At 36.0% G+C, this 19,185-nt stretch overlaps 4 protein-coding genes and 1 long non-coding RNA gene across 5 annotated transcripts in view; 2 read left to right on the top strand and 3 right to left on the bottom strand.

The window, feature by feature from the left end:
• The window catches only part of LOC111831653, a 1,054-nt gene extending 422 nt beyond the window's left edge, over nt 1-632 (top strand). Inside the window, exon 2 of the long non-coding RNA XR_002834773.1 lies at nt 492-632. This is a non-coding gene — a long non-coding RNA (uncharacterized LOC111831653). The remainder of the gene's footprint in view (nt 1-491) is intronic.
• Nucleotides 633-5,716: 5,084 nt separating this feature from the next.
• Nucleotides 5,717-6,648, top strand: LOC17893933 (zinc-finger homeodomain protein 6). Its single transcript, XM_006299671.2, has one exon. It carries the CDS (start codon nt 5,717-5,719, stop codon nt 6,512-6,514), a length of 798 nt encoding a protein of 265 aa, XP_006299733.1. The 3' UTR covers nt 6,515-6,648.
• Nucleotides 6,530-7,789, bottom strand: LOC17893243 (embryonic protein DC-8). The gene is given in 9 exon segments (XM_023786184.1): nt 6,530-6,907; nt 6,910-6,978; nt 6,981-7,135; nt 7,172-7,208; nt 7,210-7,243; nt 7,245-7,286; nt 7,288-7,417; nt 7,500-7,571; nt 7,717-7,789. Coding segments are annotated over 9 exon segments (714 nt in total). The 3' UTR covers nt 6,530-6,805.
• Nucleotides 7,790-8,171: 382 nt separating this feature from the next.
• On the bottom strand, nt 8,172-11,363 carry LOC17892257 (ATPase family AAA domain-containing protein 3). Its single transcript, XM_006297133.2, has 8 exons — nt 10,920-11,363; nt 10,741-10,836; nt 10,427-10,537; nt 10,011-10,320; nt 9,745-9,835; nt 9,317-9,650; nt 9,055-9,203; nt 8,172-8,835 (listed from the first exon to the last, which is right to left on the bottom strand). The coding sequence occupies exons 1-8, from the start codon at nt 11,202-11,204 to the stop codon at nt 8,316-8,318; spliced, it is 1,896 nt and encodes a 631-aa protein (XP_006297195.1). The 5' UTR covers nt 11,205-11,363; the 3' UTR covers nt 8,172-8,315.
• Nucleotides 11,364-12,429: 1,066 nt separating this feature from the next.
• On the bottom strand, nt 12,430-12,916 carry LOC17893459 (protein RADIALIS-like 4). Its single transcript, XM_006298834.2, has one exon. It carries the CDS (start codon nt 12,860-12,862, stop codon nt 12,614-12,616), a length of 249 nt encoding a protein of 82 aa, XP_006298896.1. The 5' UTR covers nt 12,863-12,916; the 3' UTR covers nt 12,430-12,613.
• Between the last annotated feature and the right edge of the window lie 6,269 nt (nt 12,917-19,185).

The following is a 19,185-nucleotide window of genomic DNA, read 5'->3' as shown; positions in this document are numbered from 1 at the left end:
TCTCTTTATACTTAGGCATGATTTGTTAAGGGTCTACACCAATGGCACCGATTTAATCTGATTATTTGTGTAGATAGTTTTATTTCGATGGTTTGTGTTGATGAGTGTTTCGATTTACACTTTGCTGTGATTTTAGGTGATGCAAGATGCTTGTAAAACATTGTTTGTGTCTGGTTTGTGTCATTTATAAGTACTATGCGAATGAGGTAAAAAATTCTTTTAGATTTATGTGTTATAATTATCTGTTTTTGATATTAGATTAGTTCAGTTCTCTTTTCATATGATCTATGGGATCGAATGATTTTGTTAACACTTGGTTTGACTATTTGTTTATGTTATACAAACTATGCGAATGAGATTAAGAATTGTTTGAGGTTTGTGTGTTTAAATTCTGTGTATTTCATACAGCTTAGATTAGTGTCTGTGTTTGTTTGTGTTGTTGATAATTGTTTCAGTCTTTTCTAACACATTGTTCTGTGTTTTTCTGCAAGGTTAATATGGAGATACAAACACATTGTACAAAGAAGAGCGACAATAAAACACATAATACAATCCTATGGGTGTGATATCTCGTGAAAATAGTCATAATGTGAGAGGCTTGAGTTCCAAGTCTTTACTATGAGCGAGAGAAAGAGAAGAAAAAGAAGTTGTTATATATACATATATATATATATATGTGAAATTTTAAATTTTCAATAACTATATCTTTTAATTTGTATATTATGTATTTTCAAAAATTCCAAATTTTAATTTAATTTTTAAATATTTTCTTTTTTCCTAAGAACCCCAAATTAACATACTACCAATAATCACTTCTCAAAACCAAAAACCAAAATACAACTCTTACCTTTAACTTTTTCAAATATACTAATAAACTAATCCTAAGAGAAAATTTTAACATCTTATGGATAATGTTGCTCTTAGCTGTTTGAAGAGACCGTGACTTTAACGATACAACTACAACCTTGTAAAATTAAATTACATAATTAACCAACGAACTATAATTTTGAAATACATTTTTGAGACATTTTTTTTTTTTTTTTGTGAAAAAGAGAGCAAGAGAAATTGATTGGTTTTTGTTTCAAAAAATGTTAAAACTGAAAAATGAGTGACAAGATGCTTTTATAATGCAATATTGGACAAAATACATGTATTGATTGGTAACAGCTTAATGAAGCGTTACAAAATATACAATTTTAAAACTTACCAATCACAAATTATTGAAAACCTTGTCAAATCTTTATTCTAAACTTTTATTTGAAAGTTTTTACGTACATTTTTTTCTTACAATTTTGTATTATTTCGTAATAGTTTATTGGATCATTTACAGTTTTTTGTACAATTTTATATATGTTACCAATTGGACATACTATCGGCAAGATATGGGAGTTTGAGAGCAAGTGATATAAGACGGAAGATCTGATCTCCAAAACCATCTAATTTATCTTCAGTTTTTATATGTTATAAAACATGATTCGATGTTACTATGCAACTTAATTTTGAGACATTTAATCTGTGGCATAAGATGAACAAAAATATAACTTATGTTACAATGAAAGAAAATTTAAAAAATTTCTTGGGTCAAATTCACCAAGATCCAAGAACTGGTTCAGAAGTGGCAGCGAGCTTGGGTGGTTTTGCATATTAGTTACCATAGTGTGTTTTTCAAAAGGTAGAGAACCTTTTAGAGGAAAAAAAATTAAATTTTCTAAGATAGGAAAAATGTATTTTAGATTAAGTTATAAAAAGCTAAACTAATCACACTAAATTTTAACTTCTAATTCAATACGATTTTGATTTTAACATATAAATATATTTTTATGCTACTACTGACGACAAAAAATCCAAAAATCCCAAAATTCGATCATTCAAGTGATAAACTTCATCAAGAAAATCACCATAATATTGAATGAAACCATATATCAAAATTGTAGTTCCAACATTTAGTTCAAAATAAGTCTTAGTTCAATTGTGTGTATTGCATATTTGTTTGTCATTTTTTTTTTACTTGGATCCTTTTTTTTTTTGGGTTAAATTTAGTAAGCAACCCAAATCATACGAATTGCACCAAAGTTTACTATCCAATAATATGCCGGAAATTATATAGTATACAACAATATACGTTTTCTTATTGTCTCCTAACTTTTGAGTATTATTTTCTAAGAAGGCATTATTAGAAATTTAGGAATCTAAAAGTATAGTAAGAGAAATTATAATCGAGTTAGATTTCCCCCAACGTGTGGCCGCGAGGAACAGCATATGGGATGGGACATGTCGCACATGAACAATTCATATAAGTTACATGAATCTAGACTGACATTTTAAATTTAAAATATAATTTTACAACTAAACAAATTATAATAATCCTATATGTCATCAACGAATCATAATCATTATCCAACAATACAATCTTTTTTTTTTTGTTTTTCTACAATGGTTTTAGTGATCTTTTTTGCTCTATTTTGGAGAAATCAACCATGATTAAAAAGCATTGTTTGTTCACAATACTATTACCATAAATTAGATATATAAATATCCAAAACAAACAAAAATTATGAGGAAGAGAGAAAGGTTAATATATATGAGCGTTCAAATTTTAGTTGTTATTGATAACTACTGTTTTTCTATAATTATATTAGGTCTGATTGATAACATATTTACAAAAAAGTTGTAAGCTGAAACTAGTCGCTTTGATTGGTAAACATATAAAAGTTTTACAACTATTATGGTTTTTAGATTTTACTAATCACAAAATCTTTATTAAAAAATTTTACTCTCTCTTTCTTTGTACAACTTTTATGTACCATTTTTCCTTACAACTCTGCACTGTTCCGTAAAAGCTTAGACCATCTCCAAAGGGAGAGTATAAACAAAAAAACTTTAGAGATTATGAGATTATGAGATTAATGTAATTAAAAATAAATCAGAAAGTGTATAAATGTTTGAGAGCGTCCCTTAACGAAGGGGTTTTGGTACCACTCCTTAAGGCCACGTGTTATGATAAAACAGCATGTGTGGTGAATGTCAATCAATGAATAGGATCGTGTAGCTTTTTATTTATGTGTGGATTCTCAAGTATATAGGTTTGTTTTGCTGTAACTACAAAGATTTTTTTTTGGGGAGAATTCAACTAAACACTTTTGAGTGTGTGTTTTATTTTAATTTTTATATTTTATATGTTTTGTATTTATGTAATGTAATATAATTTTGGCTTTATTTTTTAAAATAGAAATTATATTAAAAATATTTTTTTTTTTTTTAGAACTCTTATAGAGTTCACCATTGGAGGAAGAAAAATTAATCATTTCATAAATTCTTATTAATCATTAAATTTATTAAAAATTTGTTTAACACCTCAAAATTACTACCCAGCTTACAGTTATTTTATACAGTTTTGAGAATAAAACTGTAAAGAAAAACGGTATATAAAAGCATAGATTATTTTTTCATAAAGTTTTTAGTAACGTTTTTGTGAATGAGAAAATTAAAACTGTATGATTTGTATCGCTTTCTTTAGTGTCACAAATCAAAGCTATTAATTTTAAAATATGAATAACTTAAGGAAAATCAGGGTACATGTTGTTAAAGAGAAAATCAAGGTCTTGAAACACAACAAACAAAAAACAAAAAGAAACAATTTTTTTTTCACGATAATTAATGGTTATAACGTAAAAAGTTTCTTTTGACAAAAGACATAACGTAACATATTTTTAAAAACAGAGTTTGTTTTTATTTGACGATAATTAATATTTATACTGTAATAAGTTTTTTTTGACAAAAATAACGTAAACCTTATAAAAAATAAAATAATAAGAACAAACGGGATACTCGTGGTTGCAGAATCTGGTCTTAAAACAGACAAAGAACGAAAACAAACAAAATAGAGTTCTTATTTTCTTTGACGATAATTAATAGTTATAACCTACGTTACATGGAAACTCTTTTCGAAGTGCGTTTCCCGTTTCCGAAACGTTTCAGAAACAGAAACTCTCGGAAACTCGGAAACTACCCATGGAAACACGATTCCTAAAATTTTTCATTTGGAAACTCGATGGAAACTCTCGTTTCCGTTTTTAGATTAAAAAATATAAAATATAAGATATATATTGTGATTAAAAAAGAAAGATTGTATCTATCTCTAATAAAAAGATGTATAATTTCTATAAATATAAATTATGGTCCTAATCATATGTGGGATGTTGGAGGTGATCAACTTGATTCACTAAATGAGTTTAATCTTGAGAGACTTGAGTCTGAAGATCTTTCTCTAGACGAACCTGATTTAGAGGCTGTTTTATTTGATAAAAATGATAACGGCGATGTTGGTCCAAACATTTGAATTTGAGCGTTTTAGTATTATCTTTTAGAGTTTTGTTTAACTATTTAGTATTTATGTTTTCAAAAATTCTTTTTTTTTTTAGTATGGATTTTATATTTGGAATTTTAGTATATATATATATATATATATATATAAAATTATATATACATACGTTTCCAAAACGTTTCCATTCCTTAATTTTCAAAAATTGTCGTTTCCCGTTTCCGAAACGTTTCGTTTCCGCGTATGCGTTTCCGTTTACATGCAACCTAGGTTATAACGTAAAAAGTTTCATTGACAAAAAAAAGTAACGTAAAACGTTATAAACTTAAAATAATAATAAAAATTTCTTTTTTCTTATTTTTAAAAATACAATTAATAGGATAAATTTAAAAATAAAACATAAACAGTATTGTCTCTAAATATAAATGATCACATCAAAATACATACATAACTCGAACTTTTGGTTATGACTTATGTGAATGTAAAACGTACCATCCCTAATTATAGTTTCGTAAACCAAAATTTCAAATGCTTGCTTCATAAACACTAATCTCATCATAAAGACATCAACTATACTAAATTGTGTATAGCTAGGACTCTAGGAGACATTCGAGTTATCTAACATAAAAAAAAAAAAAAAAAAAAAGAATTTTTTTTTTTGAGAGTATTGCGACCAATGTGCGGACACTGTATGATAGAGAAACAACGTGGCACTGTCTGCTACAACAAGTCCACATCTCGCTTTCTCTCTCTCCATCTCCATCTCTTGTTCCATATAGTGGACTTGTGTTATTATTATTGGCACAGACCAAACCCACTTGCTTTCCCAATCTCTCTTACCTTTAGATTCTTTTTTTCTTTCTCTCTTGGAAATTGATGGGCAATAGGAAACACAACTCTCTCTCTCTCTAGAAAGACCAATTCATCTCTCTCTTCTATTCTCTTCTCTCCTCTTCTCTCTCTACTACATTAGTAAAGACCTAAACTTTATCTTCTTTTCTTGCTGGGTTTTAGTCTCTTCTTAAAATGGGGTTAGTCTAGTTTTTTCACCTTTTAATTAAAATTGCTTGTAGACTTGAGATTAGTCGAGTAGGTTTTGGTGGGCTATCACTAAGACTAGCTTAGACAAAGTCAAAGTCAAAAAAGGTTTGAACTTTGGATGATATATTTATCAATCTTTCATTCTCTTCTAATATAGGTTTATGACTAGCTTATGAGAAGCTAAAGCTATGTTGATTTCTTTAATCAAATTATGGCTTTAGGGTTTTGAAGAGAGAGAGAGAGAGATTAGAGAAGAAACTTTTTAATCTTTGTTTAAGAGAAAAGTTTTAAAATAAAAAGAGATTAGGGTTTTGGTTTCTTTGCAGAAGCTTCAAGAATCAAGATCAGAGAGATATGGAGATTAGAGAGAAGAAAGATGAGAAAATGGAGATGGTTAGAAGAAACCCATCAGCTCTAGATCATCATCGTCTTCCTCAGTACACTTACTCCCAAACCGCCGACAAAGAGAAACCCACCACCAAAAGAAACGGGTCGGACCCGGATCCGGATCCGGATCTTGGAACCAACCCAATTCTTATAGCTCCTGCTCCAAGGTCATACGCTAGGCCTCAACAAACTACTTCTCCTGGGAAGGCGAGGTATAGAGAATGCCAAAAGAACCACGCGGCGAGCTCCGGTGGACACGTGGTTGACGGTTGCGGCGAGTTTATGTCTTCCGGGGAAGAGGGCACGGCGGAGTCTCTTCTTTGTGCAGCTTGTGATTGTCACCGGAGCTTTCATAGAAAAGAGATCGATGGTTTGTTTGTTGTCAATTTCAACAGCTTTGGCCATTCTCAAAGGCCGCTTGTTAACCGCCACGTGTCTCCGATAATGATGAGCTTCGGTGGTGGTGGTGGTAATGGTGGTCCGGCGGAGTCATCAACGGAGGATCTAAACAGGTTTCATCAATCTTTTAGTGGTAATGGAGTGGATCAGTTTCATCAGTTCCAGCCCAAGAAACGGTTTAGGACAAAGTTTAATGAAGAACAGAAGGAGAAGATGATGGAGTTTGCTGAGAAGATTGGTTGGAGAATGATAAAGCAAGAAGAGGATGAAGTGAATCGGTTTTGTCGTGAGATTAATGTGAAAAGACAAGTGTTTAAAGTTTGGATGCACAACAATAAACAAGCAGCAAAGAAGAAGGATTTGTAAGAGATTCTTATATTATATATATACTATTTTCCCTTCTCCTTGTTCATCTTTTAAGATTTTATTGTTACATTTTGGAAAGGAGATTTGGATTTAGGTTCAGAATTGTTGTATAACAAAATTGATTTTAGAGTTCAGCGTAACAGTCTCGTATCTCTCCGGCTACATCTATGGCTTTCTGTGACTTGTCTCTTCTTTAAAGTCAACTGAATCATCCATTGCTTTTTTCTTTGCCGTACTTCATTGCATGTTCTGCTTTACCTGCAACCATGTCTTTAGCACTCTTTGGCTCCTTCACGGCTCTTTGTCCGTCGCCATCCTAACCACCTAACCAGTTTTGTCGTATCCGTAACCCATCTTTTCGTTTGCAAAGTCTTTTGCTTCTTGTGCCTTTTTCGTAAGCTATGTCTTTTTGCATTGCCAGCCTTATTGTAGGCGAAGTCTTTAGCATCACCAGCTTTCTTGTTTAACCAGAATCCCTTGCCTTCTGCTCATTGCCATAAACAGATCCCACATTATCATAAGCTCTTGGCCCGCTTTCTCGTAGGCCACTATAATTGGCATCTCCCGGTTTTGCATAGGCCATGTCTTTAGCATCACTGGCCTTAATCATAACTAGAGAGTCTAGAGTCCATCATACTAATGCGCACTTCCGTAAGCAGATTCTATCATCATATGTCAAATCCTTCATGCGTACCGGCCTTCTCATAAGCCGCCTCCTTAGCATTGCCTTCTCCTAGGCGATATATCCTTTGCATTGCGTTCATTATCGTAAAGCGAGATCCTTTTCATATCCTGCTTTTCTTTAGGCCATGTCCTTCACATTGCCTGCCTTATGATAGGTGAAATCCTTGGCGTATCTTGCTTATCTCTAGGCCATGTCCTTTGCATCACCAGCCTTGCGAACTTAGTTTCCCGTGGCTCTGGCTGCTTTACCTGAGTCCTATTTCTTCTTTCTTGCTACCAAATCCACTACAAAAAGAGTTACCTCTCAATATCTCACCTAATAAGGGCCAAGTACATGCATATATATCCAATGTAGTCAACGAATCTGAAGATTCTAGAAAAAAAAAAAAAAAAGAGAAAACAAAAGCCAACAAAACACTAACTTATGATTAAAATGAGAGAAATTGTGGACCGAAGTAGAATCAACGTGATGGTACGTAAACGGCTGATTCAAGCAGAAGTGGGTGTAAGCAATTTACTCACGTCGTGATTTTGTCGGAGACCCAAGCAGCCCATGAACCGGTCTTCTCCTTCGCCGTCGTCTCGGTCCATTACCCCCAAAACACCCTCTGTCACGTCAGCACCACCACAACATCCAGCAGTACCAATGTCGTTCTTCTTCTCTCCATCATCTCTTTTAACCAGTGATATGTACGGATCAAACTACTGTGACTACCAATTCGTTTTATCCCCTTGTTGAGATGTTTTGATTTCTAGTTCCAATGTCCTCGGAAGTTAATGCTTACTGTATAAAGCGACGTTCGAGTCCAAGACCATGAGTCTTTCCGAGAAGCGGTTACTGTTCGCCACGTGTTTTCACAAGGTTACGTGGCGACCAAGGATGCGGTTTTGTTCTGGGTACTTGCCACGTGTCCATCAAACGGCTCCTCGCAGACTTCGTTTGATTGAGAAAGAGAGAGGTCAGGTAAAGCGATTTGCAAAACCGGGCAGGAAAGCCTTAAGATTAAAATTGGACTCCAATTCCTCTGCTAACCGAAATTGAACCGGTCACTCAAACAATGTTCACTATTTCATTTTTTATAAATCCAAATACTAAGGAAACCCGTACATAAAAGATCTACGGAAACGATTGGCCGCCTTCAGTCGCAAGTCTGATTCTCTGGTGATGTTCTTCAATTTTATAATCCACAATCTCTTCGAAAAACTTGGAATCCAAGACGCAATCCGGTCGTCCATACACCGCAGCTTGGACACCAGCGACAAGCTTAGCAATTTCACGACCAGAGAAACCTTCTGTCCTTTTTGCAGCTTCTCTGATCACTTGGTCGGTTAGGTCTTCTTCAACGGTTATCTTTTGCGACTTCTTCTTGAAATAGCTGCTCCATTTAAGGTTGGAATCTTTGTCTTCACCAGCTAGGTACTTGTTGAGATAGAGTTTAAGGAGCTTGAAGCGTTCTTCTTCACCAGGGAGAGGAAACTCGATAACTTCGTCGATCCTGTCAGTGACTGCACTATCAAGATCACCCGGTCTGTTTGTAGCCAGGACAAGAACTATGTCACGTGACTGATCACCGGTTCGAAAGAGTAATGCGTTCAGAGCGCTGCGCTGGGCCTCGCTCATGTACGTGCTGTTACGTCTGCAATTAAAGATGAACTATTAATAAATAAATAGCTCTGGAGATGGTGTACGAAGTAACCAAATGAGTTTCGGTAAAGGAGTAATCAGTGGACAGTCCAGTCCTAGTATGAGAAAATATTGGTTCAACTATATTACATTTACATGTATTGTAGAGTTCTAGTAGATGGAAAGCACTAAAATATCAAAAGGCTATAGAAAAGAGGTGAAAGCATCTTACTCGCATAGGAAAGCATCGGCCTCATCAATGAAAAGCAGTAAGCCTTTGTTTGATTTCTTAGCCCAATCAAATATCTGATGGATTTTTGTTACAGCCTGTGCACCAAGAGGAGCAACATCTCCTCCTGTCATCATAGCATAATCAAGACCCTGCAGCACAATATAATCAAACAGGTGTAACAGTGAGGCATGCATTGGGTCCATCTATAGTTGATTCATAAATGTGGCTTAAGTTTGCAGTTGCATAAAGAAAGTGAACTCACCGACTTCCGAGCAATCTCCCTCGCCACCATAGTTTTACCAGTACCTGGAGGCCCATAAAACATCATGTTGCGGAATGGTGCTTGATGGGTCTTGGTATTTGCTGTGGCTCTAGCAAGACGTTCAATTCTCTGCTTCAAGGAATGATGGAGAATTACATTTTCAAGGGGCTTTTCTCCTTCTGCAGATGCTGCTGCCCCTGCAGCTGTACTAATTTTGTTCTTAAACTGAGATACTGAGCTTGCCCATGGAAATCTACCCATGGAAGATTCTCTGATAAGTGATGGCTGCCCAAGAATCCTGTTAATATAACCCCAGGTAACCCTAGCACCCTCCCTGTTATTAAAAGAGAACAGTTAAGCTTTTTAATTCACAGCTACATAGGTTTTTAAAATTAGATATAGATATTGCTAAATTAGGAGATGCATACCGAGTTGTGTAAACCCCAGCAGCTAATGCTGTAACTCCTCCAACAGTCATAATCAGTTTATTTCGATCAGTTAGTAAGGTTCTGACTCCCCCTGCCAAGTTCAATATAGAAGCCAATGAATATGAAGCCACATTTTTCAATAGCAATATATTAACAGCATGTTACTTAATTTCGGAACAATCTAAAGAGAACCAGATATAAATGGAAATATAAAACTGAGAGAATCAAAGCAGAACATGATGGAACAATGCTTATAAGGTCCATACCTTCAATGTGACTGAAGGTTGTGTTGATTGCTGCAAGCCATTTTTCCCGTTCACCATTTATCTTATCCAGAAGCATTCTCCTATTCTGCTCCTCAGTAAGTTTAGCTTCATGAGCTCGGCCTTCAGCCTCAGCCATGGCTTTGACACGAATTGTTTCTCGCTCAAGTTCAGCTCTCTCTTTCTCAGTCTCGCGCTGCTGTGCTTGAATCTGTTCTTCCGTGGCAATTCTTGCTCTTTCTTTCCGAATAGAAGACTCTTCTTGCATCTTAACCAATTCAACGTTATGCCTTCTCTGAGCTTCATGATCTGTCTACAAAATTTCCATTCCAAGTCAAAGACTTCTCAGTAAAAGACAGTCATAACAGGGATCGTTATACTGTTAAACATAGGTTCATAGTTTCTTTCTAAAAAAGTACCTGCTGTCGCTTCCTTGCCAAATCATCCTCATATCGAAGCATTTGAGCTTTCGCTTGTGCTTGTTGCTGCACAAGATTTCTCTGCTCCTCAGCCAGTTTCCGCTGCCTTTCCTGCTCATTCAAAGCCCCCAAAACAATCATATTTATCACTTCCCAGCTTAATATTTTTACAATGGAATAGCAAAGACACCAACAAGACAGTTGAATTCAACATCTTAGAATGTAACTTGAAAGATAATGCAATGAAATCAGAGAAACATCAAATTGAAACTTCCAGGCTCAAATTTTCATTAAAGAAAACGCAAGTTACTTACAATGTCCTTGTGAGCTTGAATGGCTTCATTATGTTCTTTCTCAGCCGCTAATTCAGCTAATCGAGTCTTCTCCTGCTTTCTCATTAGATCAAACACCTGGTGAACACAAGAACATGTAAGCAACGCCTCAACATGAACACAAGACCTTGTTGATTACTCCAAAAAGATTCAATCATCACCTGTTTGGAGTGAGGAGAGTTGTTGATTTCACGAAGAGCTTTAGCACCTCTTTCCAAGGACTCAGGATCGAAACCAGATCCTTTAGGCTCATCGGATTCCGATTTGGTCTCCGATTTAGAATTCGACGAAGACTTGTGATCGGTTGGAGATTTTTCTGCCGGTGGTGAAGAAGAGAAGAAAGGAATGCGAAATTGCGAGTCAGCGTAGGCGCGGTTCTGTGACATCGACATTGAAGTGAACGTAGCAGCTATCGCCGCCGCGGAACATAGTCTAGAAGCAGCCATTGGAGTACGAGTAGAAACAGCTTCCTAAACCCAATTAACAAACAAATTTTTTTCTAGAATTCAAACATTTCGGACTGAGAAAAGGTGCTCTCGAGGTTTATGGAAATGGTTGTGGACAGTCGTCGGAAAAGTTTCTCCGGCAAGCAAGACCATAAACCCCACGGTGGCTAGGTTATATGATGAGTCTTAAAGATTTGTTTGTGAGCTGTCGGTTGAATCAAGCGATGGGCTAAACTTTAAATCCGAGCCCATCTTTGAGCCCTTGTTGTAAGGCCCAGTTTTCACATTAGCTCTACCGTAGAAGGTTTACAATTTTTATTAAGTATGGTTTGTACTCTGAATTTACAAAAACAAAAAACTTATAAAAAGGTTTGAAAATTGTGTAATTTCAAAAGTAGACTTAGAAGAGCTTCGTTAAACTTCATTTCTTATGTTCTATCGTTGTTGATTTTTTTGGGGGTCAAATTGTTCTATCATTGTTTATGACTTTATGTAATTTTGTATATATAAATCTTCATAACTTATATGTGTAAACAGGTTATTATAGAAATTAATCAAATATATGTTAGAAAATAATATATAAAAAATCATACCTATGAATTGCATTTAAAAGAACCGTTAATACTGTTTTTCATTTGAGCATTTCGATTTTTGTCATTAAATTTCTATACATACAAAATAGATGCTATTTTACAATTCTATTTATGTGATTTGAATTGTAATTTTTCTTCAAAAATAAACTATTTTCTAGTGAAAAATTCACATGAATTTATCATATAAATAAAAATTAAAAAAATGTCGTCTAATAATTTTTATATGCGGTGTTACTATATTGGTAAAGTTTATTGAATTCATCTCCCAAAGTTTGTTTATTCGCTTCAGAAGATGGAAACTTGAAATATGTTCCATGTAAAATGTTCCCGCTCAAAATTATATTTTCTTGGGGTGAATGTAGTTCTTGTGAACCTAAAAGATTTAATTGCTAGAAACGAATATGATCTTCTCCGCTTCCGTTTACCATATCAATTATTTTTGTGATTTGTTTCAAGTTTCAACATGAAGACTATGCTATGCAACTCGCCTCGAAGGTCTTCGATCAATTCGGAATTTTAGCTGAAAGCTGAGGTGAGTGTACAAGAGACATATGTGCGTGTTGGCTGATTAGAGTATGCTTAATCCATAAAATTAAGAGTTTGGTCCGAGACTGTTACTATATGAACTTAAATTGACTAAAATATACTATTAATTAGGATGGAATTGAGAGAGATTATTACATGGTTGAAAACCAAACAGAAATGAAACAAAGCCAATAAAAGCAATACATCGAATTCTTAGTTCTTAATTTATAGATTCTCTCCTCAAATGTTCCTCTTCTTGATTATTCAAGACATGTTTATTAATGCATGTCTTCAATTAGTGTTACGGTACCTAGGTTGAGGATAGCGTCCTGACTCAATGTCATTCACATCCCGGAGTAGCAATTCGTAGTGTCGCTTTACCTCCTCAGCTGATTTCCCACCAACTGCTCTTGCAACGTTTTGCCACCGGTCAGGAGTGTCCTTGTCATATGTAGCCAACGCCATTTCGAACTGCTTGTCCTGTTTAGCTGTCCATGACGAGTTCGAGCTTCGAGAAGTGCTCATTGAATTGGAAGCCATTAGCGAAAATGTGGATCGAAAATTGAGAAATGAAGGTGAGTGTTTTGTGTATTGATGATTTGAATTGGTTTAGTTTTGAGGGAGTGTGGAACTCCTTATATGTAGGAAGGGAAAAGGCAATGTGTGGGGTTATAAGCCAGTTGGAAGAATATATACTTTGAAATGAGAGATTTTTAGAATGACCATTCTTTTAGCAACCACATAAAAATTGTTAGTGAAAGGACAAAAGTTTTGATATGATGATCATGATTAGAGTCTAGTCCCTTAAAAAGGACATAGTAAAGGTTTAATAGTTAAGTGGAATGAGATTCTCTTGACCATTGCTAATTAGGAGGCATTTCTTGTTTCTTGCTAGTGTCCTAAAAGTTCTTACCAATAACTTATTGGACCCTCCCTTACCCCTTTCAGCATTTTGGATCTTATCATCATTAGTGTCGACTTAAACTCCCCTATCTCGTATCCGATACTATTCATAAAGCATGTGATTGTTATTAAACATTCTGTTTTATGATATTTTTGTTTTGAACATTTTCTCTTGTGTGATTAATTAGCAGCTAAATTTTTATATGTCTTTTCTACGATGGACTAGTGACAAGAAGCGAATCTTGCCATTCTTGGTCCCAAGATCACTGAGCAACTTCAGGTAATATTCTTTCTTTTGAAAAATATATGAAAATGTTAATATCATCAATAAATGTAAGTACGTAAAATGGGTTTACAAAAGAGCTTAACCACATATTGAAATGAGACCTTCACCAAAGAAGATGGTTTATATTGAGACCTTCACCAAATAACATCTACTATACGTACTCTTGCATTTACTGGTTTATATTGAGCATCTATAGAAAAAAGGATGTTTTTGGTGAATATAAAACCCTATTTATGTCCGATGCTTTATAGCTAGTAGTTTTATAGGTGAATTTTTAAGCTTGTCTTTAACATTTCATGTAATTTTTCATATTGAGTGATTGAGAAAAAAATATATTTACTTAAGTTCGTATTTGCACACTGATGGGTGCATGTCTTTACGATCTGATTAGCTCTAGGGTGAGATCTTTATTCATCACATCACGGGACAGTGACAAAAAGAGAATCATGCCAATATTGGTCACAAGATCGTTGAGCAACTTCAGGTAATATCATACATTTACTGGTTTATATTGAGCATCTCTAGAAAGAAGAAAGGACGATGATTTTGTGAGTATATATTAAACCCTATTTATGTCTGGTGCCCATTAGCTAGCTATAGAGTAGGTGTACGTCAGAACATGATTCCAATTATTAGGACAATAAGACAAAACTCATCAGACGACACACAGAGTACTAAAGAAGATATATATGTACTTTGGCATAATCAGAGATTTTTTAACCCTCTAAAACATGTTCATTCGTGGGTGCCACGGAATAACATTCTTTGATGACAATGATATGTCCATTTATTACAAAAGAAAAATCAAGATGATTTACTCACTAACCTCAATAACCAAATCATTGTATTGTTTCTATCTTTCTCAGCCTCTTCTAAACTAGTTCGTCTTGTACATGTAAATCTCGTTGATCTCTTGGGATATTGCATGTTCTTGCATTGAGATTACACAAACCTAGAGATGGGAAAAGTTATAGCTAGCAGCAGATTTTTGTATAAAGAATATTCAGGTGTTCTTGTCTTCTTTTGTTTAAAAATTTTCACCTTTGAACATGGTTAGAGAATATATCGGACTAATTCTCCAAATCTTGGGATCTTATCTTCGAGAGATCTTCTGCGCCTTTCTTACGCTTGTTCTTGTGAGCTTCTTTGTTTTCAGCATGTTGAGATCTGAACCTCACAAACAAGAAAGTAGCTAATTTTAGTGTTTGTAAAGGACTCTCTCTCACTCTCTGCTTTTCTTAAAACTCTCGTGTGAAATTTGCAAACTTGAAAGATAAAAACTGAAAAATTAAGTGCACGCAAGATTTAACGAGTTCGGATCCTTGGGAGGAATCCTACGTCTCGCCGGAGAAGGTCTCCGGAAAATCCACTAAGAAACTTATCTCAAACCGAGCTCTTAATCACTGTTACACTTCTCTCACTTGTTCTTTCTCTCACACTACATCATACACCACAACTACAACTGGTTTATATAGACCAGACAAGATTGAAACCAGAACTAGGGTAAGAGAGAACTTAACCCGAGTTAATCCCATTCGATTGGCCTGGTCTTCAAGCTTGGCACAGATACGGAGGAAGACGACGAGAATCGCAGGCCTGCTTTTGCTTTGTCTCCTACAGATCGAACCAGCTCAACAGTGTACGAACCTGAAGCTTGTCTAGTGAAGCGTAAACAGCGGAAGAGTCGAGACGCTTCAATCTTCTTCTTTATTCTTATCTTTGAAACCCTCTAACTCAGACTGCAACTTCTGTATTTTCCAATTGCTTGAAACCCTCTTTGTCAAAACCAGTCTTTTACTTCTGCTTTGACCCGATATCAATTCTCTGAGGAAAAAACAGAACCTGGGATTCAAACTAATCCCCACAAAACTCCACCTTGGTTTGAATACCACCCCAACTTGATTCTTCTTCTTAGTATACTTGGATTTTCCCTTCTCCGGATTCTTCACTACTTTCTTTAGTGACTTGATATTCTGAGCAACTCCAATGCATTTTGAAGCTTGCTCACTGGGACAGTCTTTGTAAAAATGTCAGCAGGATTCCACGATGTAGACACCTTCACAACCTTTACTTCTCCTTCTGCAATCTTGTCCCTAATAAAATGCAGTCGCACATCTATGTGCTTCGTTCTCTCGTGATGCACAGAGTTCTTAGACAGAGAGATAGCACTCTGTGAATCACACAACACTTCAACATAGTCTTGCTTGAATCCTAACTCTTCTGCAAGACCTTTCAGCCAGACTCCTTCTTTTATGGCCTCAGTCAGAGCCATATATTCTGCCTCAGTGGTAGATAAAGCCACTACCTTATGTAGGTTTGATTTCCAACTAATAACATTTCCACCCGCAGTAAAAACGTATCCAGTCACTGACCTTCTCTTGTCTAGGTCAGCTGCGTAGTCAGAGTCACAAAATCCCTTGATCTCTGAATCTTCTTGCTTCTTGTAGACCAACTTGAGATCTTGTGTTCCTTTAATGTATCTTAGGACCCACTTTACTGCTTGCCAGTGCTCTTTTATAGGCTTGCTCATGTATCTGCTCACAACACATAAAGGATAAGCAAGATCAGGCCTTGTTCCTATCATGGAATACATGATACTACCCATAGCGTTCGAGTATGGAATAGACTTCATGTATTCCTCTTGAGAAGCTAGTTCCCTGTCTGATGCAGCTCTGAGCTTAAACTGAATCCCTAAAGGAGTTGATACTGCTTTTGACTGATCCATTCTGAAAGTTTGAAGAACTTTCTGCAAATACTCTTCTTGTGACACTTCAAGTGTCCCATTTACTCTGTCTCTCTTGATTTCCATCCCCAGAATCTTTCTTGCTTCTAGTAAATCTTTCATCTCGAACTCTGCACTCACCAACCTCTTAAGATCTGCAATCTTCTCTTTATTCTTAGCAGCAATGAGCATGTCATTTACATATAGAAGCAAGTATATGTATGTATTATCCTCAAGCTTCTGATAGTAGATACAGTGATCATAGCTGCTTCTAAGATATCCTGAGCTCTTCATGAAGGTATCAAATCTCTGATTCCATTGCCTTGGAGCTTGTTTCAGCCCATATAGAGATTTCCTTAGAAGACATACCTCATCTGTTTCAGACTTGATTCTGTAACCTTTTGGTTGCTCCATCAATATGTGTTCATCTAGATTTCCATGCAAGAACGCCGTCTTGACATCCATTTGTTCCAATTCAAGGTTGAGTTGAACCACATATGACAATATGAGCCGAATGGAGACATGCTTCACAACCGGAGAGAAGATTTCTTGGTAATCTATCCCTTCCTTCTGAAGAAAACCTTTAGCAACGAGCCTGGCTTTAAATCTCGGCTGATCAGTCCCTGGTACACTGGATTTTCGTTTGTATACCCATTTGCAGCCAATCACCTTGCCTTTCTCTGGTCTCTCGGTTAGTGTCCATGTCTGATTCTTGAGTAATGAATGCATTTCTTCATTCATTGCCTCCTTCCAGGACATCCAATCTTTATCTCTGATAGCTTCATCATAGCAGCATGGCTCTGGATATCCACCATCTTCTGTCATCATCAGTGCAAACCCAACCAGTTTTTCATCATCTTCATCTCCTTCCACTAGATTAGAATCTCTGAACTTTGCTGGTGGCTTGGTGGGTCTTCGCACTCTATCTCTTGCCAACTGATAATTTTCAAGTTCATTGTTGACTTGAACTTCTTCACTATCCAGGTCTTTTTCTAGTTCTTCATCCTCATTGAGGAGTTGCTCAGCTTGATCTGTCTCTGTTCCTTCATCAGCTCCACCTAAGTCATTGAAATCACCATGATTAATTTCATAGATAAGTGGTACCTGAGTTCTTTGCTGTTCAGTTTCTGATTCTGGACTCTGGTTTAGATGCTTGTACATCTTGTCTTCTTGAAAGATTGCGTCCCTGGTGACAACACACTTCTTTTCATCAACCAACCAGAATTTGTATCCTTTTACACTAGGAGGATAGCCTACAAACACCACTTTCTTAGCCCTTGGATTAAGCTTCCCTTGATCATTGTGAATGTAAGCTACTGAGCCGAATACTCTTAACTCCTCATATCTTGGTCTTGTTCCTGTCCAAATTTCTTCTGGCACTTCAAACTCGATAGCGGATGAAGGTGATCTGTTTATCTGATAAACTGCGGTTGATGCAGCTTCTGCCCAGAAAACTTTTGGTAGACCTGATTCACTGAGAACACTTCGAACTTTTTCTAGAATGGTTCTATTCATTCTTTCTGCGACTCCATTCTGTTGGTGTGTGTAAGCACATGTTTTATGCCTTACAATCCCTTCTCCCTTACAGAAATCATCAAACTCTTTGTTGCAGAACTCTAAACCGTTATCTGTTCTGAGTATCTTGATCTTCTTGTTTAACTGATTTTCAGCCATCTTCTTCCATTCCAGAAAACTCCCATAAGCTTCATCTTTCCTTTTTAGAAAGTATATCCATGTCTTCCTTGAGTAGTCATCTATGAAAGAGATGAAGTACTGGCACTTTCCTAATGATAATGGGACATTTGGTGATCCCCATAAGTCAGAGTGAATGTATTCCAGCCTTTCCTTGGTGACATGCTTCCCAACTCCAAAACTAACTCGATGTGCTTTTCCAAACACACAGTCCTCACAGAATTCCAAATCTGTTACCTTTGAGCTGTCTAAATAACCCTTTTTCAGCAATATCTTCATATTCTTCTGACTCATGTGCCCCAACCTTCTATGCCACAACCTTGTTTCATCTCTTAAACCTTCTGAGATGCTCACTTCTCCAGTTAAAACCGATCCTTTTAGCTCATAAAGCGTGTCAGTCTTCTGACCCTTGATTAAAGTTGTGCAGCCTTTGTTGATCTTCATGATTCCATCTCTTGACTGAAACCAGCATCCTTGATCTTCTAGTGTACCAAGTGAGATTAAGTTCTTTGACATTCCTGGTACATACCTCACATTTTTTAGGAGAACTGTAGAGTTGTCTTCATTCTTTATCCTTACATTCCCAACTCCTCTTACCTCTGAGTATGTATCGTTTGCCATTCTCACTCTTCCACCATGTGATTCATTTAACTCAATGAACCACTCTCTCCTAGGAGTCATGTGAAAAGAACAACCAGTATCCATGATCCATTTCTCTTTGAAGTCTTCACCAACTGATATGAGAGCTTCTGAGACCATGAGAGCTGCAGCATTAGTGATTTGGCCTGTCACTGCTGATGATTCACCTCTCTCTGAAGAACCATCTTTCTGCTGCTTGTTTCTTTCTTTCCACACATAACACTGCTTTTTGTAGTGTCCATCTTTACCACATATCCAGCAGGTTTTCTTCCCCTTAGACTTTGATCTGTTGTTATGCTTCCCTTTATCACCTCCCTTGTCTCTCTTCTCAGATCTACCCCTTTCTTGAACAAATAAAGCATCTGAGCTTTGCTTTGATAGCTTTCCATTCGCTCCTAGTTCAAGCTCCTTAGATCTAATAGCACCAGTAATCTCATCTAAAGACAAAGAAGTTTTTCCATACTTCAAAGTATCTTTGAGCTGGTCAAACTGCTTTGGTAAAGCCATAAGCAGAATAATAGCCTGATCTTCATCCGAAACCATCACCTTAACATGTTCTAGATCAGCTATCAACCTCAAGAAATCATTTATGTTCTCATCTACTGTCATACTATCACTCAT

Source organism: Capsella rubella, unplaced genomic scaffold (assembly GCF_000375325.1).
Source record: "Capsella rubella cultivar Monte Gargano unplaced genomic scaffold, Caprub1_0 scaffold_3, whole genome shotgun sequence".
Taxonomy (NCBI): Eukaryota; Viridiplantae; Streptophyta; class Magnoliopsida; order Brassicales; family Brassicaceae; genus Capsella; species Capsella rubella.
Note: the sequence above shows the minus strand (reverse complement) of the source record. Positions and strands in the feature narration are given on the sequence as shown.

Excerpts from the sequence above, each read along its gene's own strand:
- LOC17893933 (XM_006299671.2), top strand. The coding sequence starts at position 5,717 with ATGGAGATTAGAGAGAAGAAAGATGAGAAAATGGAGATGGTTAGAAGA.
- LOC17892257 (XM_006297133.2), bottom strand. The coding sequence starts at position 11,204 with ATGGCTGCTTCTAGACTATGTTCCGCGGCGGCGATAGCTGCTACGTTC. Across the intron at positions 9,836-10,010 it reads AACCTTCAGTCACATTGAAG|GGGGAGTCAGAACCTTACTA; the intron begins GTATGGACCTTA and ends TGAACTTGGCAG. Across the intron at positions 9,204-9,316 it reads GGGAGATTGCTCGGAAGTCG|GGTCTTGATTATGCTATGAT; the intron begins GTGAGTTCACTT and ends ATTGTGCTGCAG.
- LOC17893459 (XM_006298834.2), bottom strand. The coding sequence starts at position 12,862 with ATGGCTTCCAATTCAATGAGCACTTCTCGAAGCTCGAACTCGTCATGG.